This window comes from Girardinichthys multiradiatus, chromosome 9 (genome assembly GCF_021462225.1).
Source record: "Girardinichthys multiradiatus isolate DD_20200921_A chromosome 9, DD_fGirMul_XY1, whole genome shotgun sequence".
Lineage (NCBI taxonomy): Eukaryota > Metazoa > Chordata > Actinopteri > Cyprinodontiformes > Goodeidae > Girardinichthys > Girardinichthys multiradiatus.
This window is the reverse complement of record NC_061802.1, coordinates 7891868-7914690: the sequence shown is the minus strand read 5'-3', so window position 1 is coordinate 7914690 and position 22823 is coordinate 7891868. Positions and strand designations below refer to the sequence as shown.

Genomic DNA, 22823 nt, shown 5'->3' with positions numbered 1-22823 from the left:
AGTGCTTCTGACATTGTCTGTGGTTCAGGAGTGACTTAACACAAGCAGTACAATATTATTTGATTTTATTTCAAAAGGGACGATGTCCAACTTAAATATAAATTTCACCAGACTATAGCTTTTAGCTAATTGACACCTGCTGTTCCTTGACTGCTCTTGTACTGGACTGAAGGTGCAGTGAGTCCTTGACTGCCTGGGCAGTTAGCCTGTTTAAAGGTACTTAATAATTCACCTTTTACCTTATTTACACTACAGAGCCTCTTGAGCTAGTTACTCATTAGACTGCTTACTGTTATTGAGTTGGTTGGATGTGTCTTATGTTTTCACCTCTTAGATTCCATAGCAAAGTATGAACAAGGACTTGAAAACTGATCATTTTGAAGTGTTTTTTTTAAATCCAACATAGAGGGCAGTCCAAGCTGATGACACAACATGATGCATGGCCGGGGTTGATTGAGGTGTAAAACCGATACCCACAGTCAGGCTCTGAAGAAAGAGAAAGTACTCAACCACAGTGAACACAGGGCAGCATGGAAAGATGTTGCAGTGGCTGGAGATAGAACCATTTCAGTATGTTCTGTATTGTTTCCCTTGTGATCATGCGCACTTAAGGAAATTCCTATCATAACTTTACTCAGTCCTACAGTGGCTGCAGCATTAAGAAGTGGTATCTGTTTACCAGGTTTGCAAGTGTTTGTGTCTTATTGTTTGCAGCAGGTGTGCTGTTGCTGGTAAACCTATTGTAGTGAGAAAACTGATTGTCTTACCAACTCCTTGACCTCCTTCTCTTGTCTATATCATCTGCTAACACGTCATCCCTTCTCCACCCTTTCACCCCCCTTGTTTTTTTCTTCCTTTCTTTGCAGACAGGGCCAGTAGCTTTCATTCAAACAGAGCAGAAGGTGATAAGAACTCCATGGCAGGTGAGAAGCAATTTAGGCTCTATAAATTATCTTCCTTTTTCAATTTTCTCTTTTCTTTTTTTACTAATGCTTCGTTTTTGCACCTAATGTTTGTTTTCCTTCATGATTAATTACTCCTCTCCCTTTCTAGGTTATCTAGCAGAACTTTATTTTGTTTACCGCACAATGCTCATTTAATCCGTTTACTGTTCACTGCTTTTCTCTTACTGGTTCCCAGTCTGTTTCTTAAGGGTATAACATGGGTCACTTGTGTTTGTCTGGGATGTGTAAAACTGAGGAATAGGCAGTGTGTGTTTGTCTGTATGCATGTGTGGTGTTTTTTGTTTTTGTGGTTGCAAAGTTAACGCTCCCCACACAGCTTTGGCAGCTGACATAGCGCGGGAAAACTCGCTTTGCCAACGACACACAGCACTGTTTTCACACCCAATGCAGTGATATGAACATTAAGCTGCTAAAAGTGGCAATTGGTCAGTTGTTTTTATTAGCAGCGTGCATGATTTGTGTTATTCTACATGTCTGTTTGCCTGTGTGTGCCAGCAAGAAAAAAAGCTTCAGGGTAAGGATCAAAAGAATGTAAATTTATGTGTTGATTCGCTCTCAACTCTGTAATTGTTTGGCATTATTTTTTCTTTCACCTAATTTTCAGCTCCTTTTAACGTCTGCAGTTGTTGATGTAGTCAGATGGCTCAGTGTTAATTAACTTCATCACCCTTTTTAACATTTTAAAAGGAAGCAGCCATAATATGCACATAGTTTCGACTAGAATGGTTTGAATGTGTGGTTTAACAAATAATATAAGGCATACAGTAATGACAGCAGTCTGAATATTCAGATAAATAAATAATACCAGACAGATATTTTTTCATTTTATGCAAATGACTGATAACTAGGAAAAAATAGGATTTAATAATCTTTTAAAGTCATACCTTTCCATACAGGATAAAATGTGCAAATTTTTGTTCCATTTCTAATATTTCAAACTATAGTTAATTAAACTATCTAGGAAGACCCAGATCCCATTTGTCCTATAATAAAAAAGTAGTCCATTTATCATCCTGAGGGATAATATTGAAGTTGTTTAATGAAGCGTATGGACAGAATATCCCTCTGTCATTGTCCCTGTGGAGTTCAGGAACAGATGTTTTTTGGCACAAAGGGAACAATCTACCCTCTAGTGAATTCAGCCTCTGTCAGACTGGACATGAATAAAGAATCCTGGCTTAAAGCTGAGATACACAACCATACCTGGACAATGTAACTGCCTTGGAGTTTGGAGCATTAAGGAAAATTGTCTAAGAAAAAACAATTTTTTGTAGGACAGATTTGCATATGGGCTATACATAGACAAGAGCTAATCTTGGACTGGAGTCGGATGAATCAGACTGTTCTCAAATAGCTCTCATAGAGCAGGGAGATTGATCGGGTACTGCAGAGACACACACTGTAAGCTATATGATATGAGATAATGTCCCCATGTTCTGTATTTGTGTTTGCACCATTCGATCCAGATAAGCAATCATATACTTCTCTTGTTTTACTGGTAACGTCAGTGAATTTTCTCAGTTTTCTCAAGTTGTTGTATAGGAGGATTTCATTTAGGTGGCTGTTCGTTATGCAAAATAGTTATCTACAATGCCACCTCTTCATTTTCAATTAGGTGAACCATCAACTTTGCTATCACCAGCTGTTACTTGTACAGATCCCAAAGCAAATGAGCAAATTGTCATGGTAGTAATATTGCTCATATAGACTGACATCAAGTAAATGCTGTGGTTTTGAGTTGGAGTTGGTTATCCAGCACACCGTTGTTCTTATTTCTAAACAAACATGAAGGAAGTATCAAACAGTTGGTAGTTTCTGGTTTCCTAAACATTCCTTGTTGTTTATTTTGATGCTTTAATGCAGTATAATCATGCAGCATATCGAAGTCTGAAATCCAGCATAAGATTAAATACAGTGTAAAAAGACGGTGCTGGTCATTATCCTGATTTGATATGGTTTAAGTTTTTACAAATGTTTTCATTTCGCACCCAACTTTTTCAGACATATGTCATGGGAAAGCCAAAGATTAACATTTACCTACCATGCGGATTTGTATAGCCATTTGAATTTATAACCAATGATTTAATACGACCATGGTCTGCTTGACAACACATGACTCCAAAAAATAAAATCTAATTGCAACAAGTTAATGGTAATTATTTTGGTTTGATCAGGAGTACAATCAAAATAAAACAAAAGTGAGACTTTCAGAATTTTTAAGATTATTTATCTCCAGGGGTAGATAAATAACAATCACAAGATCTTGTGAAATTAAAATGTGATTTGTCATCAGGTCTTTCCTGCAAAGTACTATAAGTGCGTGTCAGTATGTGACTTCCTCTTATGGTGTAGCTGATGAGCTGCAGACATAAAGAGGTGCGCTCTAAGCTGAACTCCGTTGTAACAATAGTTAAAAAGTTTATTTTGAAGTGTAAAAGGAAACAGTTCTTAAATTGCCTTGTTGTGTTTGACAAAGTCAGCCAAGAAGGAATTATGATCGAGCTGGCTAATAACATTCGTTCGCAAAAAAATCAAATAACCCTTCACCACTTTTAAATCATGCTGCTACCGATGCTAAAGTTGACATGTGTTTTGCAGCTGCTATATGAGTTTAAAATGTTTTGGCCACCTCTAGTAAAAAGGTAAATCATTTAGACTGATCAAGGCAGGATGTTTTGATGAAGCAGAAATTCTTTAAAACGTAGTTTTAAATCAATAAAGTTTTTATTTGTCTATTGTGAAAATACATAAATAGAGCCTTTTCACTGCTTTTTTGGCATTAAGATCACCTCAAAAATGTAACAGCCACAGCATATGGAGTGCTTCAATCTGGACGGAAATGTTCTACACTGATCACAGAACTCTTAAAACACTTAATGATTTCTGAAACCTTTACATTATTTGTGAAATTTAAAAAATGGTATTTGCAAATATCCTGTCTTGTTCTCAGTATTGTATATTATTTCGTCTGGTAAGCAAATTAACCTGGAGCCTTAAAAGAAATGGTTGCCTTTCTTTATAAAGTTGAAGGAACGAGGCCGTTTGCAACGAACGCTTCATATGTAATTTGTTTCCACATGGCAAAAAAAAGAAATACAATATTTCTTCTGGATTGTAGAATATACTGTTATTATAAATGCTGATGGCTAAAAGTTTGTTGGAGAAAATCACTTAATTTCCAAAGTTAGATGAGAATGCTTTAATGTAGAAAATAGCTCTCGTGAATTAGGTAAGGAAAATCTGCTTTGTGAAGTAATTAAAGAAAAACTATATAAATCAGCTGCATTTGTTTTATTATTTTACTTACAGCCTTAAAATTAAACTCTGGCAAGCATGCATCTAACAGACATTTACCAGATGTATTTGGTACCTTACATGAATGCACCTTTTTATCAGTAAGAGTGCATTTGCATCTGCATATGGCTAGAAATTGTTTGGTTAGTGATGGCGTACTAGGCTGGACAGTCCTGCTTACTTTCTCATGGCTTTACAAATGTAAACAGAGATATCTAGTCCAATGTCAGGGTAGCGATAACGGCCTTAAACCTGTGACAGTTGCTTGGTTTGCTTGTTACTGTTTTATGTGCAGCTGCTTGTAGCTCCTGTCTGCCTTTTTTCACACAGCCAATGAAAACTCAGGTTTATGGCAGGCTGCAGATGCAGCATGTGTGCAGTGCATTGATGTGCAATTTCAAGAATGTTGCAGAAAGTGTCAGATAATAGGGAGGACATCTGGAGGAGCTCTGGATGCATGCGATACGACCACAGCGGCCACTCCCTGCACTCCTCTTTTTCACTACTTTTTTCTCCCATCCATTCGCCCACCTCCTGTCCCCTGCTTGCTCTCTCCAATCTTATTTCCTGCCAGTCTGTCTTCTCTCCTATCCTGCACTGTGTGCTAGTGTATTGGGCTAATTCAATCTCCAGTACACAGCACTCCAATGTAATGACCTTTGACAGTCAATTAATGCTGCTTGCTGGGTTAGGTCAGCAGTAATTTCATGTGTGTAAATGTGTGCTTGTTGGATGCCCTTTTGTGAATCTCTGAGGAGGCTTTGAATGTGTCATTTGTCAAGAATCTAAATAACATCCTTCAAATCCTAAAAATCTGGTTTTGCCCACAGTCAAAATTTTTGTTTTGACTGTTTTTAGGTGGCACATATGATCATTTTTACAACTTTTTCTTTAAAACTTTTATGAGCTTGTAGCTCATAATAGTTCATATCTTTTCCATTTTGGATGAATCAAGAAAAATGAAAAAAAGCTTAAATTAAAAAGGCAATCACAATACAGTTGCGGATGCATCCGAAAGTAATCAAACAGGGAAGACTTCATCTGGAATGCAAACATCAGGCATTAATGCATAACACAATAACCACCTAAGACATAAATAGTTATAGCAAAGTCTCCACTTCAAACTTGAGTTCATTAGGTGAAGATTTAAGTGGTGATGCATTCTTTAAAGAGAAGTCAGGACAACTGTTGTATGAGCTTAACAAACTGGCACTCCACCCTTGGATTTTAAAGTGCTCTGTGGCAGCCCAGTCTGCCTGCAGTTCACCACATAAAGTAATAATTTAAAACAGTGGAATTCTGGTGGCTTTTAGGTGAAACAGGTTCTGTTCAGGTTCCTACTATCATTGTTATTCTGATTGCTAGGGCATCAACCTTCCCATTACTCCAAATAACTGTCCCCAGAACATCCTGCTTTATATTAGCAAGCTATTCAGCGATTCTGTAAGCCTTAGATTTCTCTACATATTCTGATCTGTTTTACTTGTCAGAGTTTACCTTCACAGCAAAGCCTTTGACATCTGCAGTTAGAACTTGTCTCCTTTATTAGGCTCAGACATAGAAAACAAATTGTGCTTTAATCATATATCAGTATATCATATATCAGTAAAAGAAGGCATTTTCTTACCTTATAAACTTCACACAAACAAAAGCTCAAGTTCTCTCAGTGGGCTGGCTGTTAACTCCCTGCTGCTTGACCTTATTGGTTGAATCCATGGCATGAACTTTGTCGTGTCCCCTTCCATCATCTTTGGGTTGTTTCTTTGCTTGAATATAAGATTCCAGTTGTTTCAGGATTATGAACCAAAATGGGTGAGTACCGGTCTGTCCTTCCTACCTGTGTTTAATTTCATGGAGCTCACTCATGTTTCCTGTGTAGATGATTGTTAGAGTGCTCACTACATCAATTCTCTTTTTTACCAATAGGTGGTCACATATCCAATCACCATATTTCAGTTAGAAAGGTCTTTTTAGTCCAATAAATATTATGCTCTGTGATTACCAGGAGAGATTGCCATCCATATGGTAGTGGCTTAATGTTTCAGTGGGGATGAACTAAAAGTTTTTGTTTCAGAAATGTGCATTTTGCAATTACTTGTCTGCTTTGAATACCACTAAAATTTCTGTTTCACATAAGCAAGATTGTTTGTTTTTCTGCCTATAAAATAAGATATGCGCACTATGAGGTTTTGAAAACGTTTTCTTTAAAATATGTGTAAATGCCAACTATATTAGCATGTTTGAGGTTTCACTTTGGTGATATATATTTATATACAGGGGTTGGACAATGAAACTGAAACACCTGTCATTTTAGTGTGGGAGGTTTCATGGCTAAATTGGACCAGCCTGGTAGCCAGTCTTCATTGATTGCACATTGCACCAGTAAGAGCAGAGTGTGAAGGTTCAATTAGTAGGGTAAGAGCACAGTTTTGCTCAAAATATTGAAATGCACACAACATTATGGGTGACATACCAGAGTTCCAAAGAGGACAAATTGTTGGTGCACGTGTTGCTGGCGCATCTGTGACCAAGACAGCAAGTCTTTGTGATGTATCAAGAGCCACGGTATCCAGGGTAATGTCAGCATACCACCAAGAAGGACGAACCACATCCAACAGGATTAACTGTGGACGCAAGAGAGGAGCTCCACAGGGTCAATATACACGGCCGGGCTGCTATAGCCAAACCTTTGGTCACTCATGCCAATGCCAAACGTCGGTTTCAATGGTGCAAGGAGCTCAAATCTTGGGCTGTGGACAATGTGAAACATGTATTGTTCTCTGATGAGTCCACCTTTACTGTTTTCCCCACATCCGGGAGAGTTATGGGGTGTGGAGAAGCCCCAAAGAAGCGTACCACCCAGACTGTTGCATGCCCAGAGTGAAGCATGGGGGTGGATCAGTGATGGTTTGGGCTGCCATATCATGGCATTCCCTTGGCCCAATACTTGTGCTAGATGGGCGCGTCACTGCCAAGGACTACCGAACCATTCTTGAGGACCATGTGCATCCAATGGTTCAAACATTGTATCCTGAAGGCGGTGCCATGTATCGGGATGACAATGCACCAATACACACAGCAAGACTGGTGAAAGATTGGTTTGATGAACATGAAAGTGAAGTTGAACATCTCCCATGGCCTGCACAGTCACCAGATCTAAATATTATTGAGCCACTTTGGGGTGTTTTGGAGGAGCGAGTCAGGAAACGTTTTCCTCCACCAGTATCACGTAGTGACCTGGCCACTATCCTGCAAGAAGAATGGCTTAAAATCCCTCTGACCACTGTGCAGGACTTGTATATGTCATTCCCAAGACGAAATGATGCTGTATTGGCTGCAAAAGGAGGCCCTACAACATACTAATGAATTATTGTGGTCTAAAACCAGGTGTTTCAGTTTCATTGTCCAACCCCTGTATAAAGGTGCCTAGCTGTCATTGAGAACTTATTTACACTACCATCATTACTCTTGTCTTCTGGGCCTTACATTACCGATGTCGGCGCCTCTCCTCCAGCTGTCACAGTTATTGGATTGGTGCTGACAGACTGCAGCGCATCCTCTGGGAGGTTTTGTGCAGGAGTGAGACATGGAATGCTAAATGTGTACTGCAGCTAATGCTAGAGCATATACAAACCAAACAAGTACCAACAAAGAGAGTGATTGCATGGGTGCTGACACACACACACACACACACACACACACACTTTTGGACACAAATAACCGTGGCTTCATTATAGCGTTGTGTAGCCTGCTGCAAATATTTTTAATTTGGATTAGCATGCTTTTTATGAGCTTTCAGCTCGTAGTCATTATGACTGTAATCCTCTGTGGATTCTGCACCATCAGTGTCAACAGAAGGACTTTAAAAATTTAATTAGGAGCGCAACCTTGTTGGTTGACTAGTTAGAGAATTATCACTGTATCAATCATCACTCTATAGTATTCCTCCATATTACTCTACCAGGCTCGCTAAATGCAAGATGATTAACCTGAGGCTTTATTCTGAACACAGATTTCCACACACTCATTGGGAAGATGTTAGTTTTTTGCTTTTCAGTATTTTGTTATTTTGTTTTCATAGCCATATGCAAACAACGTTGGACAATTTGGAATATACTAGTTTTGTAGAAGTAGATTCACTCAATTCCAAAGCCTCAAAATGATCCATACATGCTCAAATATGTACCCACAACACCACTAATATTTGGCCTCTTAGCAACTTGCACCTGGACCACAATTAGGATTAAACTTAATGTCAGTCTGCCTGATCAAATTTCAACCATCTGAACAAAACTCTCACGCTCAGACGAAAGAAGTTCATTAGGATGTTTACAGAAAACCCAGAAACCATCATGGCTAACTCTTGTATATATGATATGTCCACAGTAAAGCCAGTTTTACATTGGCATGGACACAAAAAGACGCCACTGTTCCCATTTGACTTGTACAAGCTTGATAAAATTTGCAGCTGCCCATATGAACAAGACAGGTGGCTGCTGGAGAAAACTTTTATGGCGGGTTAACACAAAAATTGCTACGCTGTCACAGTGACATGAGAAGCATGCTGGTGGCAGAGTCATTGAGTGTTTAAAAAAGACAGTGATCACCGAACACACATTAGATATGGATTTAAACACTTAAGGCCCATGTATGCTCCCTTTACAAACATAAATAGGTAAATCAATTTCTAACCTTGTCATGCATCACTGCCCTCTTGCCTTCACTGTATTTATTAATGTGGCATGGCTACTAGACACTGTTTCCTCTAAAAGGCAGTTCTGAGTTAATTTCCGAATAATGTGGAAAGTTTGAAACAATAACATAGAGGGAAATCTTGATATTGTACAGATACTCTGCAGTACACTACTGATGGAAAACTTCATCCATCTCAGAATCAGAATCAGCTTTATTGCCAAGTTCGTACATACAAACAAGGAATTTGACTCCGGTACACTTTGCTCTCTGGGTTTTTTTGTTTAATGTGTTATAAGATATATTTATACATATATCTGTATGTCCTTAAATATACATATATAAATAAAAGGTGCATTTGCAACTTCCGTATGCAATTGTTTAGTACTCTATTAAATGTTCAACAGAGAAACAGCCTGGGGGAAGTAACTGTCTCTGGTTTTAGTGAACAGTGCTCTGTAGCGGCGGCCTGAAGGTAAAACTCTAAATAGTTTATGTGCAGGGTGTATGGGGTCTGCAGAGATTTTAGCAGCTCTTTTTTTTACCCTAGACCTGTATAAGTCCCGGATGGAGGGAAGGTCAGCCCTGATTATTCTCTCTGCAGTCCTGATTATTCGTTGCGGTCTGCACCTGTCCTGTTTTGTGGATGAGCCAAACCACACTGAGATGGATGAAGACAGGACAGACTGAATGATGGCAGTGTAGAAGATGACCAGCAGCTCCTGTGGAAGGTTGTACTTCTTGAGTTGCCTCAGGAAGTACAGTCTCTCCTGGGCCTTCTTCTGAACAGTGTTTATGTGTGAAGACCATCTCAGGTCCTCAGAGACGGTGATTCCTAGGAACCTGAAGTGGTCCACAGCTGACATGGTGTTGTTGAGGATGGTGAGGGGGGTGTATGGGGGTGGTGTTCTCTGAAAGTCCACCACCATTTCCACAGTCTTGAGTGGGTTGAGTTCAAGGTAGTTCTGACAACACCAGTATACCAGCCAATCCACCTGCTGTCTGTATGCAGACTCATCACCGTCCTGGATCAGACCAATGACAGTGGTGTCATCTGCAAACTGCAGGAGTTTCATGGACGAGTCCGATGAGGTGCATCTCTGTCATCTTCTTTGTTTCTTTTGGTGATCGCATGTTTGCTATACAGCATCATGTTGCCCCCACGATTACTGCTAGTAGTGTAATGTTTGTTGCATTTGAAAACACCTGATGACATACTAAAATAACCAAAAGAACACAGAATATGGACAAAAGGCTCCATTTGTATTCTTATTCATATTAACGTCGATCATAAACGGGCCTTAACAATAAGCTTCAAGAATGGCCATGACATCAACCCTTACAGTTTGTTGACTTTGTGTAAATGCCAAAACAATTTAAATTAACTTAAATTTTTTTTTAGTTGTTCCAAACTTGACATATTTTTACATCATGCAAATGTTCTTAATTGAAGTTTCTAGTAGAGATTTTGTGTTTTAAGACGTTCAGAAAAAGTTTCTGTTTACTTAAATATTCAAAACCAATGAGGTCAATGAGGACTTTGGCTTCATTTCTTTGTTCATTCCTTGTACGCCAGAAACAATGTAAAAGATCTGCAAGTATCCATTACCTGCAACAGATTTAAACAATTGAGTACATAGCTAAACTTAACTCCTTCATGCTTGATTAGAGAAAGTTTTTAAAAAGCGAGTTCCTGATTGTGATTTGGCTTTTTTTTTTTTGTTATTTCCATTTTGTCATGCCTGTCATTTGAATCCTTTTTTTCTCCCTTCAGCTTTTATCTCTCTTTAAGTCTCATCATTTCTCTCCCTCTGACTAGGTATCTTTTTTTAAGTAATGATCTAATTAAAGAAAGTTTCACTGCCTGCCTTCTGTGTATAATTATTGCTAGGGTCACCCTGTACTTCACTCAACAATTACTTACCACAGCATTCTTTGGCTCCTTAATTAAGCCTTATGGAGAGCAATTTGATCGTAGTTGCATTAAACATCACCAGGAGCAGGGAATACCTGTGCTCTTTTCCCTCCCGGGAGAAGAGCTGAGAAGCGGATTACAGAACGGTTGCCATGGCAGCAATCAGAGGATGTCTCATCCTGTCAGTCACTTGATCTGTGTGTTTCTCCTTGTGTGCGTGTGTTTATCTGCTCATCTGTAACAAACAGTTCTGCCTCAGGTCACCTGCTTTTTTCATTAATAAGGCTCAATCTGTGAAGATTGGACCGGGGCCAAATAGTGCTTGTCACATTTCCTGTTAAGGTCCCGGGGTGTAGTGACTGTCATTTTGATTGATTACATTGCCACCTCACAGAATGCTTGCCTTGCAGTGTGTCCCCACTTGGCATTGCACAACACAGATTTCTTTGTGACATGGACTGTGCACTGACTTCAAACAACTGTATATCATCTTTGTAATGTGTTGTTCCAACATGCAAAAATGTTCAACAGTGTATGCAATATTGTAATTTAAATGGGAAAAAAGCTTCACAGAAGCCAAGCGTCTGTCATAATTCTGATCTCTTCTTATGAGAAAAAGCAGACCTCATGTGAATATTGTATTTTGGTCCTTGGCACAGACCCAGCTTTTTAGTATATACTAGAAATTTGCAATAGGATTTAGGTCAATGCCAATGTAGGAGCTTAATATTGCTTTATCCAACAGCCATTTGTGTCCACGTTTCAACTATTTAGCTGTTGATTTGACGTGAATCTGAGACATATAGAGTTTGTTCTTTTACTTACGAGCTTTCTTGTTTATTTAAAGTAGATTTAAAGTATTCAGCTCATCCAAATTAGTAATAAAAATATTTTTTACCAGAGAGCTGTATAGTTAGCCAATTAAAGATTTAGACTACACTTTCTGAATTTCTCTCCATTGCTCGTCTGCTTATCGGTTTACAGCTTGGTTTCTTGGCTCTTCCATTTGGAACAAATGGTATAAAGTAACACCAAATGGTCCACTGAGTGAGCCTGCCAAGGGTTGGTCTCATTAAATTGAATTACACTAATGAACCAAATGGCTCTGTGTTTTATTTTGTTATGCTGGTATTAGAAACTTTTTCTTAGAATTAAAAACAATCAATTGTGCCTTCAGTAGATAGCTAAGAAAGCATCTAACCTAACTCCCTATTAATCTGTAAATGTGATAGTTGGATGATATATTCTTAAAAGAGGAAAAGCTAATTGAATTGCCATTACCTCAGTATAACCACCTGGATTAGTATAATTACTAGACAGCAGCAAAGCAAATTACTATAATGCAGTTGGGACAGAAAAATGCTCTGTTTTTTCTGTAAAATGCTAGGCTCACCTAAGTAACGTACTTCTGTGCCTGGGTCAAGTTGGGGAAAGATTTTTATCTTACTTTGTTTTTTAGTATGCCAGTTAATGCTCAAACTTTCTGCAGTTTCTTATAAGTTATGTGGAAATTTATGTTTTACTTGAGTTCTCATTTCAATTCAGTCATCTTCTGGCTTTAACAATACCACTCTTTGCTGTGTTGCAAATCCACAAAGCTATTTATGTGCACTAAATGTTTGCAAACAAGAGTTTTCATCTGTTTATCCCTCATATCGCACACAAAGGAAAAACTGCTCCAAAAGGGGGCTACTAAGCAAACCACATTCCCCTGCTCCAATTTTACTGAAATACTATAGATGCATTAAATGTAAATTTCTGCCAGTACTGATCCATATTTATACTATTTAAAAAACTTAGGGATATTCAAGTTTTGGCTGAAATTTATGGAGATGGTAAAAGAATTCCATTGCGCAAACCAACCAAACATTGCTTTAAAAAATTTTTTTTATCGTTTTATTGTTATGGCAGCAAATCTGTAAAACTTGTCAACAATGTTTGAAAAATCCATTTCCACAGAGCTGTAATCTTTCTCGTCTAGGTAAACATGTGGATGTAGTCATCAAAAATATAACTCTCGTTTGTTGTTCTATTCATAAAATGATTCTGACCATTTGCTCAATTTCTCACATGACATTTGTTCTGCCTTATCCAGGCTGCCAGCTCCAATTGTACCAAACACAAGTTGATGACTGAGAACTCTGCATCTCATGATGGACAAGAAAAGTGGTGAGTGCCAATTAGACTGTAGTTAAACAAACAATGTGCCTGCTTCTAACACTTCTCATAGTTCACATCCTATTTCCACAACTGTAACACTAGTAATTTGTCTTGTATGATTCTATTTTTATTCATTATAGGAAATAAAAGGTAAGACAATTTGGCTGATTATTGGGTATTTGACCTAAAGGCTTATTTTCTTGAGGTCATAAATGCCCCATGTCTCATACTGTATTCATAAGATGGCACAACATGAACAGCATTTTTTTATGCTGGGTTTGTTGTTTTGGCATTTTCACTGCATGTTAATTACTTCCCAGTAAGTGATATTGCTTTACAGAGTCATGTGTACAACACAGTACAGCTTGTCTTTGCAAGAGGGTGATAAAGAATCATGATGCTGATAGTAATCTTAGATTTAATTTATGTTCATTTATTTATCAGATTCATTATTACTAAATTAATTAATATTCTTTTTAATTCCTTACAGCCAACGGCTTTCAGACCAAGGCCAGCGAGGGCGGCGTACAGAGGAAACAGCTGCCCTATTCAGTGGAGACTCCCTATGGCTTTCACCTGGATCTTGACTTCCTCAAGTATGTAGATGATATTGAGAAAGGCAACACCATCAAAAGGGTCCACATCCAGCGGAGGGTAAAGGGCCCACCTAAATTCAGTACTCTGCCAAGAAATTTCAGCCTCCCGGGTCATGGCGTCAGGCCTCTGCCTAAGGAAGGGGCATGGTCTGGGACATCTACCTTGGGGCCAAAGCCTAAATCACGTGTGACAGAGGTCCAACAAATATTTGACTTTAGGCCAAGTGAAGGGGCAACATCCAGCCATAGCAGCAGAGGGACAACCAGTCAAGGAACTGAATATATTTCAAAAAAATCCAGAGATGAAGCAGGCACAAGCTTCCAAGGTACTGAAGAGAAAACTGCTGTGAGTCAAAGTCGACCGAACCTCCTCAGAGCATCATCAATGCCCATCACCCTCCAGCAGAGGAAAGGTTCAGATTCGAGCAGCCCTGATTGCATGATGCGAACGCCAGAAAATGGATCAACAGAGAACATGTTCCGTGCCTCCCCAGACGTACTGGAAAGACGATGCCTTCCACAGGATCGAACAGGTCTTCACCAGCAGATCACAGTAGCATTAAAGCGAGTCAGAGAGCTGGAAGAACAGGTCAAAACTATTCCAGAACTAAAGGCTCAGATCTGCTCCCTGAGGGAGGAGCGGGAGCAGCTGCTGCGCCAAATACAAACACAGTCCCAAGTTGAGCTTTCCACATCCTCTGCACTAGCAACAACTTGTGAGATAGGGGGAAACAGTCAAACCCGAAGACAAAGACCTTCAGGAGGTCTCAATTTATCTTTGGCAATTCAACCAACTACAGGTGGAGCTCCTGAGCATGTGCCAGTAAATGTGGAAAAGATACACAGGGAGACAAAAACAACTAAAGAGCTAGCAAAACAGAAGGATGATTCCACAAAACAAAAACAAAGTCTACCATCAGAGAAAGTAGACAAACAAAAAGAGACATCAGAGAGCCTGCTGGATCATGCAGTGGAAAATTTATCACAGGACACTGAAGTTGTTGCAAAAGAAAGTAAGATTTTCAGAGATAGTGATGCATCAAAAATCGACCAAACTGGAATGCTAAAGCTGGAGGAGAAGCTAATGATACTGGAGGTAAAACTTACTCAGGCTAGCCAGGAGCTAGAGAGAACTAATGATCTTTTGAAAGAACAAATGGAAGAGAACAAAGCAAAAGAGGAGAGAATATTGCAACTGAGTGAGGGAATGAGAGTGGAAATTTGTACCACCCAAGCACCTGATCAACCAAGAAGAGACAGCATAGATATGGGAACAGTTACAGAGCGAATAGATCTCAGCCACCAAGAAACAGAGACAGAAAATCCTGTTACAATAGATCAGGGGACAGATACAGATAAAATCTGGGTTGAAGTTGCTGTACCCAAGCCAAGGGCTAGAAGTATAGATCAAGGAACAGTGACTAGTAAACTTGACTCACATGACCTGCAAACAGAAATGAAGGATGAGGTAGCAGCGGCGATACAACCTCGACCCAGAGCCAACAGCATGGAACGGAGTACAATAACTGAGAGCATTGTCACTCAAGATCAGACGACCAAGACACCTGCAGCTGAAAGGGTAAACCAAGTCACGGAGACAGAGGGAGAAACTTTGACAGACCATCCACAGAGGCCAAGGGCCAGTAGCGTAGATCAAGGGACAGAGACTGAAAGGGTGGACACTGTGGACAGAGTCACAGAGACCGAGGCTGCACAGAGGAGCGACCAGCAAACTGAGACAGAAAGACAGCAGGACAACAACCTGTCCCGAAATGCAGAAGCAGAGGTTCAAGTGGGTGAAAGTGGAGCTGTCGGTCATCCTGTTAGTAGCATACCAGAAAGTGAAAAATCAAATGAAGGAGTTCCAATAGAAGGTGAACATGTTGCTGTGGAGGTTCCTACAAAGACATTTGTTACAGATTATGAAGGCATGGTTCTGCAAACTTTAGATTCAGAGGCTGAAAAAAAGATTAAAGTGTGTCCCAGCCCAGTCTCTGTACAAGATGATGCTAAGCCTGAAGTAAGCTCTGCAGAAGATGACTCAAAAACTAAAGACAATGAACTCTTAGATAGTGTAGAAATAAAAGCACTTAAAAAGACTGAGATGGAGACAACAAAAAAAGAAAATGAAGAAAAAGAAATTGTGTGTGCATCAGTCAAAGAAAATGTGGTCCCTTATACTGTAGTAGTAGCTGAACATTCAGCTGTGAAGACAGTAGCTCCTGTTAGACCACAGAGAGGTCGCAAGCCCTCAGCAGAGCAAACACAGCCATCACCTCCTCAACCTCAGCTTGTACCCATGCTCCCCTGTAGAGGGTCCAGTGAATCTGAAGCTGAGAAGACCACAACAAAAGTCCAGACTTCACCCCAATTGGAAACCGAGTTATCAGCACAACCCTCTGAACTACAGGAACATGATCACACACCATCTGTGCCTCAAGTTCAAGACAGTAGTCAAGCAAAGAATCTGCCTGATGAGTTAACCGAAAAGCAGTCGAATGCACAAACTCAGGGGGAATCTCAAGAAGCTTCTTCAAGCTCTTGTGAAATCCAAATAAAGTCCAAATCCATTCAGTCCCACACCAAGTCTCAAACTGCATCGCGTCGGTACTCAAAGGAGCAGAAAGCACCGCAGAGGGGATCCAGTGTATCGCACCCTCCGAGTCGTGAATCAGGAGAAACCAAGAGCCGTCAAATCCGCCAGGCGTCTGGTTATACCCAGTCTCACTCTCAGAGCTTGCGTAGAAGCTCCACTGAGACTCAGTCATCTCAAAAAGACACCAGTGAGACACAATTGCTTCGAAGAGGCTCAAGTGAAGCAGCTCAGCGTCGTGGTTCAAGTGAGGCAAAGGCCTTGCGGCGAGAATCCGGTGAGTCTCAGTCAGCTCGCAGAGGTTCTGAATCACCGACATCCCCTGCGGCTTTGGGACAAGTTGTAACTCGAATAACAGGTCTTCTTGGGGAGCAGTGGGCACAGCTGGGAAGCAGCTCAGGAGCACCACAGACGACCAGCCAACAGGAGAGCCCCAATGCACCAAAACAGACTGCAACCAAAAGGGCAGAATCAGGAAAGGGAACCCCAGCAAAGGCTGCAGGCAAAGGCATCCCTCCTGCAGCAACTGGGAAAGCAGCGGGAAAGTCTGGTGCTTCCAAAATGAGTTCTATTCAGAGCCAACTGGTCAGCTCCCTCAGTGTCCTCTCTGCCTTCTACTCTCCAGGTCAGAAAACAGCTGCCACCAGCAAACAGCAAGACCAAGGTAGGCATGCAGTGTATCAGAAAGTACAAAGCTGCTTATCTGTCTGACAATGAGCTGAATATTTTCCTCTCAAATTCCACATATTACCCATTTACAAAGCCTTGTAGTTCCATTAGCCGTGCTGCTTAATCGCAACACATCCCTTATAATCTCCTATCAAGGAGGGGTGTTAATATGTACACAGAGTTTCATTTCATTCTGGTGAAGGCTGAACGAGCAGCTGAACGTTGTTAGAATGCTTTGGATGCTTTTTAGAGTTCTGTTGTGCCAATCTGTGGTATTGGTAACCTCTCACCCTGTATGAAAAACAGATTTGTCAGCTGACGCTAGACTTTGATCATCAAACTGACTACAGGAGTGAGTTTTCATGACATGCTCATTTCCCAAGTAACTGGAGACCCCACCGGCCTATTCACTCCACTCCGGAGAGAGGCTGTCAACTCAAGTCTTGATCAACTATCAACAGTGATAATGGTGCATCATATTCATCAGATTTTAATTCCTAAGTTTGGGTAGCAGGTATAATTATTGTTTGACGTTTATAGGATCTCTGGAACTTTACATGTTTCACAGCGAAAATGCCAGCTTACATTCATATATCTGTGTATTCTATTGTTTCCTGATTGTTTATCAGGGCTTGATGGCTTAAACAGCCAAACAAACTGAAAAATAAAACATAACAGATGTAATGTTTCAAATATGTTGTAGCTATGTTATTGATGTGAATTATTTAAAACAGCCAGTAAGCTCACGGTTACTCTGGAGAGGGTGCATAAATCCACAACTCAGCTACAGAATCTGTAGAGCGGGCTGCTATTAGCCAAAGACTAATGAAAGAAAGGTAAGGAGAAAACCATTGTTGAAAGAAAGCTATAAGAAGCCCTGTTGATAGTCTGCTACAAGCCTTGCAGGGGACACAGCAAACATGTGGAAGAAGGCGCTTTGGTCAGATGGTCAGAATTTCCAACATTTCCGCTCTATATGTGGTAGAAACAAAATTTGTATAATTCTTTACACACCATCCCCCACATGTCGATGGCAATATTATGCTGTCAGGATGATTTTCTTCAGCAGGAACAAGGAAGCTGCTCAGATTTGATGGTAAAATGGATGAAGGTAAACACAGGGCAGAAAACCTGTTACAGTCTAAAGCCTTTTGTAGCCTGTAACAAAAGGCTTTAGACTGGGCAGAGGTCCACTTTCCAGCAGGAAAATGACCCTAAGCATACAGCCAGAGTGATTCAATTAAATTGCATTCAAAATGTATTTATATAGCACATTGAAAACAACCTCAGCTGCACAATAGTGACTGCATCACTGATTGAAATAGGTAAAAATGAAATAAGTAATAAAATGAATAATAATAATAAAATTAGCAATAGAATGATAATGCAATGGTTTAAATGAAAGTAAATTAATGAGCTAGAATGGTCCAGTAAAAGCCTAGACTTCAATCAAATTGAGAAACCAACCTAATTGGGCATGGAAAATCTTTCAGAGATTTAGCACAAATTTACTGGTAGAGAGATCCCAATAAACATGCATGATGCGTAATGTATGGAGTCAGGGGGCATGAATTCACTTCACAATTTTCATTACTTTCTGTTGGTCCATCCCATAAAATCTCAATAAAATGTATTTTTAATGGAATATCAAGCAATGTGAAAACATTCAAGGGGTATGAATACTTTTGCAAGGCACTGTATGTCTTGAACACTTGACATAACCTAATCTTTATCATAAGTACAGTACCTTACAGTATGATGATATTTATAGCTGTTTTTATATCTATGTGCAGTACATATTGTTTTCCTTAAATATAGTAACCAATAGTTGTCATTACTAGGAAGGAAAAAATTAGTTACCAAGCACTTCTTAAGAAGCATGGTTCATTGACCCCCTAGAGCACATCAAATATTTCTTATTCCAGACTTAATGTACAAACAACCATTCACGCAGGAAATTGGGCCCATGCTTATCAACAGTTAAGTGGACTCTCGAGTAGAGGTCCTCACACATACATCAAACAGATGGTGTCTCTCTTTCTTCCCTTGATGTCTCAACTGTTGGGGATGGAGCCAGGAGCTGCAGCTCAGAACCACGTTTTATAACAATTGACATGCAGTTCTTTGCTGGGAGGACTCCACACAGCACTGTGTTCAAACAAAGTGCACATGCCTGGATTTATATGTGCTGTTTCAGTATTTACAGTGTTTCTCTGTGTGTTTGTCTACATCTTGAATCTCTCTAATAACATTGCTTCACCTTTTGAATTCATCGGAAACTCAAATTAAGTTTTAGGAATTTCCACAAATGTGTGTTACTTAATCAAGTTCATTTAAGCCAAATTTAGGCAAAAGTAAAAATTATCGTGTTTATTAAATTTAAGCTTGCATTTATTAGATGTTAACATGGTAATGTACTCAAATTTCAAATATGCAAGCTTCCAACTCTATGTTGGTGTTTCCTGACAGATACTCGATCTAAAAGCAACATTCTTCTTGGGTCTTTTTAGTTGGTAGTTTTTGGCAGAAAGCCACATCCTTGTACTTGGATAAAACGTTATGGATCCACTGCACTACATCTTCTATCAGAAACAACTAAGACATCCATACTAGGCGCAAAGCCTAGAGGAGTCAGCAAAAGAGCCAATGCAGAATCAATTATTCCACAGTTACATACATAAGTAGGCCTGACAATGTCAAGGTTGTATGTTGTCAGTGAGGTGAATACTGCTGACTTGTGCAAATTGCCTTGGGAAATATTTGTACAGCATGCTGTTGTGTGTTTTTATTAAATGACTCAATTTCATTCAGCAGAGTAATCTTTTGTGTCTGTCATCGTGCAAGTAATCTCTTATGTTACAATATAATGAAAATTACCTAGTGTTCTGGTTTCATTAGCTTAAATGTCTGCATTAACAGGACTCTAGCTTTACTTTTCTGTGCTGTCAAATTGTTTCCACACTAGTTGATCACTTGCAATTACAGCCGGTTGGATTCACAAATACAGTGCCTTGCAACAGTATTCACACCACTTCATTTTTTTCCCACATTTTGGTACATAGACCAACAAACAGCATTGTATAGTGGTAAAGTGAAAGAACTTGGTTTGTTTTACAAATAAAAAACTCAAGTGTGGGGTACATTTTTTCACAAGCAGTTTGTCAATACATTGTAGCAAATCTACAGATTCAGATTTTTGCACATTCTTATTTGCAAGATTGACCAAGCTCATTTGGATTACATGGATAACATCCGTGAATGTCAGTTGCACTTAGGTCTGTGCTGCCACTGGGACATTTTAACCCAAGAGTTTTTATCTAATTTAAATAATTGCATTGTCACTCTGCTTTAAGTGTAGGGCCATTATCCTGCTGAAGGTGAACCTCTTCTCCAGTCACAAGTCTTTTGCAGCTTGTAACAGGTGTTGTTTTATCCTACATTGCCCGGTATTTAGCTTAACCCGTCTTCACTTTAATTTTGACCAGCTTCCTTATTCCTGCTGAAACAAAGCATCTCCAGCATGATTCTCCCACCACCATGTATCACGGTAGAGATGGAGTGTTCAGGATGAAGTGCAGAGTTTGTTTCCCATCATCATAGCATTCTGTACGTAGTCCAAGAAGTTCACTTGTCTTCTCATCTGACCAGAGCATCTTTTTTTTGCTGTGTTCCCTACATGGCTCGTGGCAAACAGCCAACAGGACTTTTTATGGCTTTCTTTCAACAATGGCTTTCTTCTAGACAATGTTGCATAAATGCAGGATTTGTTAAGGTGTCAATTAATGCTCTCCTGGTTTTTATGAAGCTTCATGGTCTGCCTTTGAGGCCTGCACACAGTAGCTGTATTAATACTAAGACTAAAGTAACTCTGATTAGATGACTTCTTAAGGTAACTGGTTGTTCTGGATTTAGAGGTAACCTAAAAAAAAAGGGGTGTAAAGCAAATTCACAAACTTTTCAGAATTGTGTTTGTTTTCTTTGTTCAACAAATGCTAAACTATTAATTTTCTTCCTTACACTTTAGAATTACACATTACTTTGTGTTGGTCTATATCCTACAATGCCAGTAAAATAAGTTGGTGGGTGTAATGGGACACAAAAAAAAAGACACTACGGGTTCCAGGTTTAAATATACTATCAACACCACCGCTCACTGAAAAACAGCACTCCCTTGTTTACACAAACATTCTCTGTGATTCAGTGTTTGAAGACAGTCAGAAGTTAAGTTTCATGAAACATACTTTTCTCACCACTTTTTCTGTCTTTCTTTTTCTCTCCTCTTCACCAGGTCTCAAATCTATTATGAAGAAAAATGGCATTGCAGACAAGCAGGGAAGCAAGGGAGCCAAGAAAAACCTTAAGTTTGTTGGGGTGAACGGAGGGTAAAAATCTTTTGCTTCATCAGCATCCAACTTGCGATGCATATGTTTCTGCATGCTGCAGTGAGGTCTTGTGTACAGTTTTATTTTTGGGTCTTTGGGACATTGCACAAATGGATTGAGTCCCAAATACACAGTCCCACAGTCAAAGGCACAGTCAAGAGATTTCCAATGTAGGCAACTTTGAATCGCCTCTTTAAAGTTTTTGCAGATTTAGTTGTCTTATTAGCTTTATTAAACCAGGACTCCCAGATAGTAAAAAGACAGTATTTAGTTTAGGGTGAAACAGTGATGATGAAAGACTGGCTGTCTTAAATATATGCCCAGGGTCTTCAACCGGGAAGAACAGATTGGAGATTCCTATTTGAGAAGGAGTTGCTGTCTTAAGTGGAGTGATATCTCATGCCCTGGTAAGACATTACCAGCAGGGTGAGATTACAAAGAGTTGCTGAGGAGATTTGTTGGCTGAAGGGGGTAGCAGTGATGGAGATGCTTTCTGCTATGTCTAGTTGGAGACATAGTTGAGTCAAAAGTCTGATTTAACATTCAAACCTTCAGATATGGTCCTGAGCTATGGGTACTGAATAAATTAATTGACTCTTTCATATAAATGATCAGTATGAGTCAATGGATGGTGGGTGAGCTCCCTCTTAGGGATAGTGTGAGGAGGGCAGGTACCTATGGGTGTTTCAAGAAGAGTCACTTCCTTATTGCATTCAAAGAAGGCTTTTAAAGTGGCTGTGTGCCCTCCAGATATCTTTCCAGAGAGATCAGGTGGATATATCTTGCTGGATAAAGGCTATAGGAAAGACTCTGGACGTGCTTGGAATATACACTCATTGGCCACTTTATTAGGTATACCTTGACAGTACTAGGAGTGAACCCCCATTTGTCTTTACAACTGCACTAATTATTTGCAGCATACATTCAACAAGGTGTCACACACACTTAGTTTTTGTCTATATTATGCATCCTGTGGCTGCAGCAGATTTGTCAGCTGCATATGTGAATCATTTCACCACAATATCACAAAGACGCCCTCTCGGTTTGAGATCTGTGTAGGGAGACCATTGGAGTGCAGTAAACATTTGTTGAACAAACCAGTTTCAGATGATTTGCTGTCTTCCTCAAGGTTCAATGTGTTGTACATTCAGAGATAGTATTCTGCCTTCCTTGGTTGTAACAAGTGTATATTTGAACAACTGCGGTCTTTCTATCATCTTGGACCAGCCTGCCATTCTCCGTTGACCTCTGACACCAACAAGGCATTTTCAGTCACACACCTGCCACTCATTGGATGTTTTATTTGTTTCGGTCTGTTCTCTGTAAACCCGGGAGATGTTTGTGTCTGTTAATATCAGCAAATCAGGAGTTTCTGAAATACTCAGACCAGGATTTCCGAAACCAACAATCATGCCACATTCAGAGTCACTGAAATCCTCTTTCTTCTCCATTCTTATGTTTGGTTTGAACTTTAGCAATGCATTTTGACCACATCTAGTTTGTGCCATGTGAATGGTTAAGTTGCTATTTGTGTTATCAAGCAATTGAGTACATAAT

At 39.7% G+C, this 22823-nt stretch overlaps 1 protein-coding gene across 3 annotated transcripts in view; it reads left to right on the top strand.

The window, feature by feature from the left end:
• kank4 (KN motif and ankyrin repeat domains 4) overlaps positions 1 to 22823 on the top strand; it is a 117498-nt gene that overhangs the window by 74368 nt on the left and 20307 nt on the right. For 2 of the 3 annotated variants that reach the window (XM_047375055.1, XM_047375056.1), the window contains exons 2-4: positions 12962 to 13035; positions 13517 to 16879; positions 21173 to 21266. In XM_047375055.1, coding sequence (XP_047231011.1) covers positions 13017 to 13035; positions 13517 to 16879; positions 21173 to 21266 — 3476 coding nt within the window. In that variant the 5' untranslated portion in view covers positions 12962 to 13016. Of the gene's footprint in view, positions 1 to 866; positions 924 to 12961; positions 13036 to 13516; positions 16880 to 21172; positions 21267 to 22823 lie in introns of all 3 variants that reach the window. The other variant, XM_047375054.1, reaches the window with a different exon arrangement.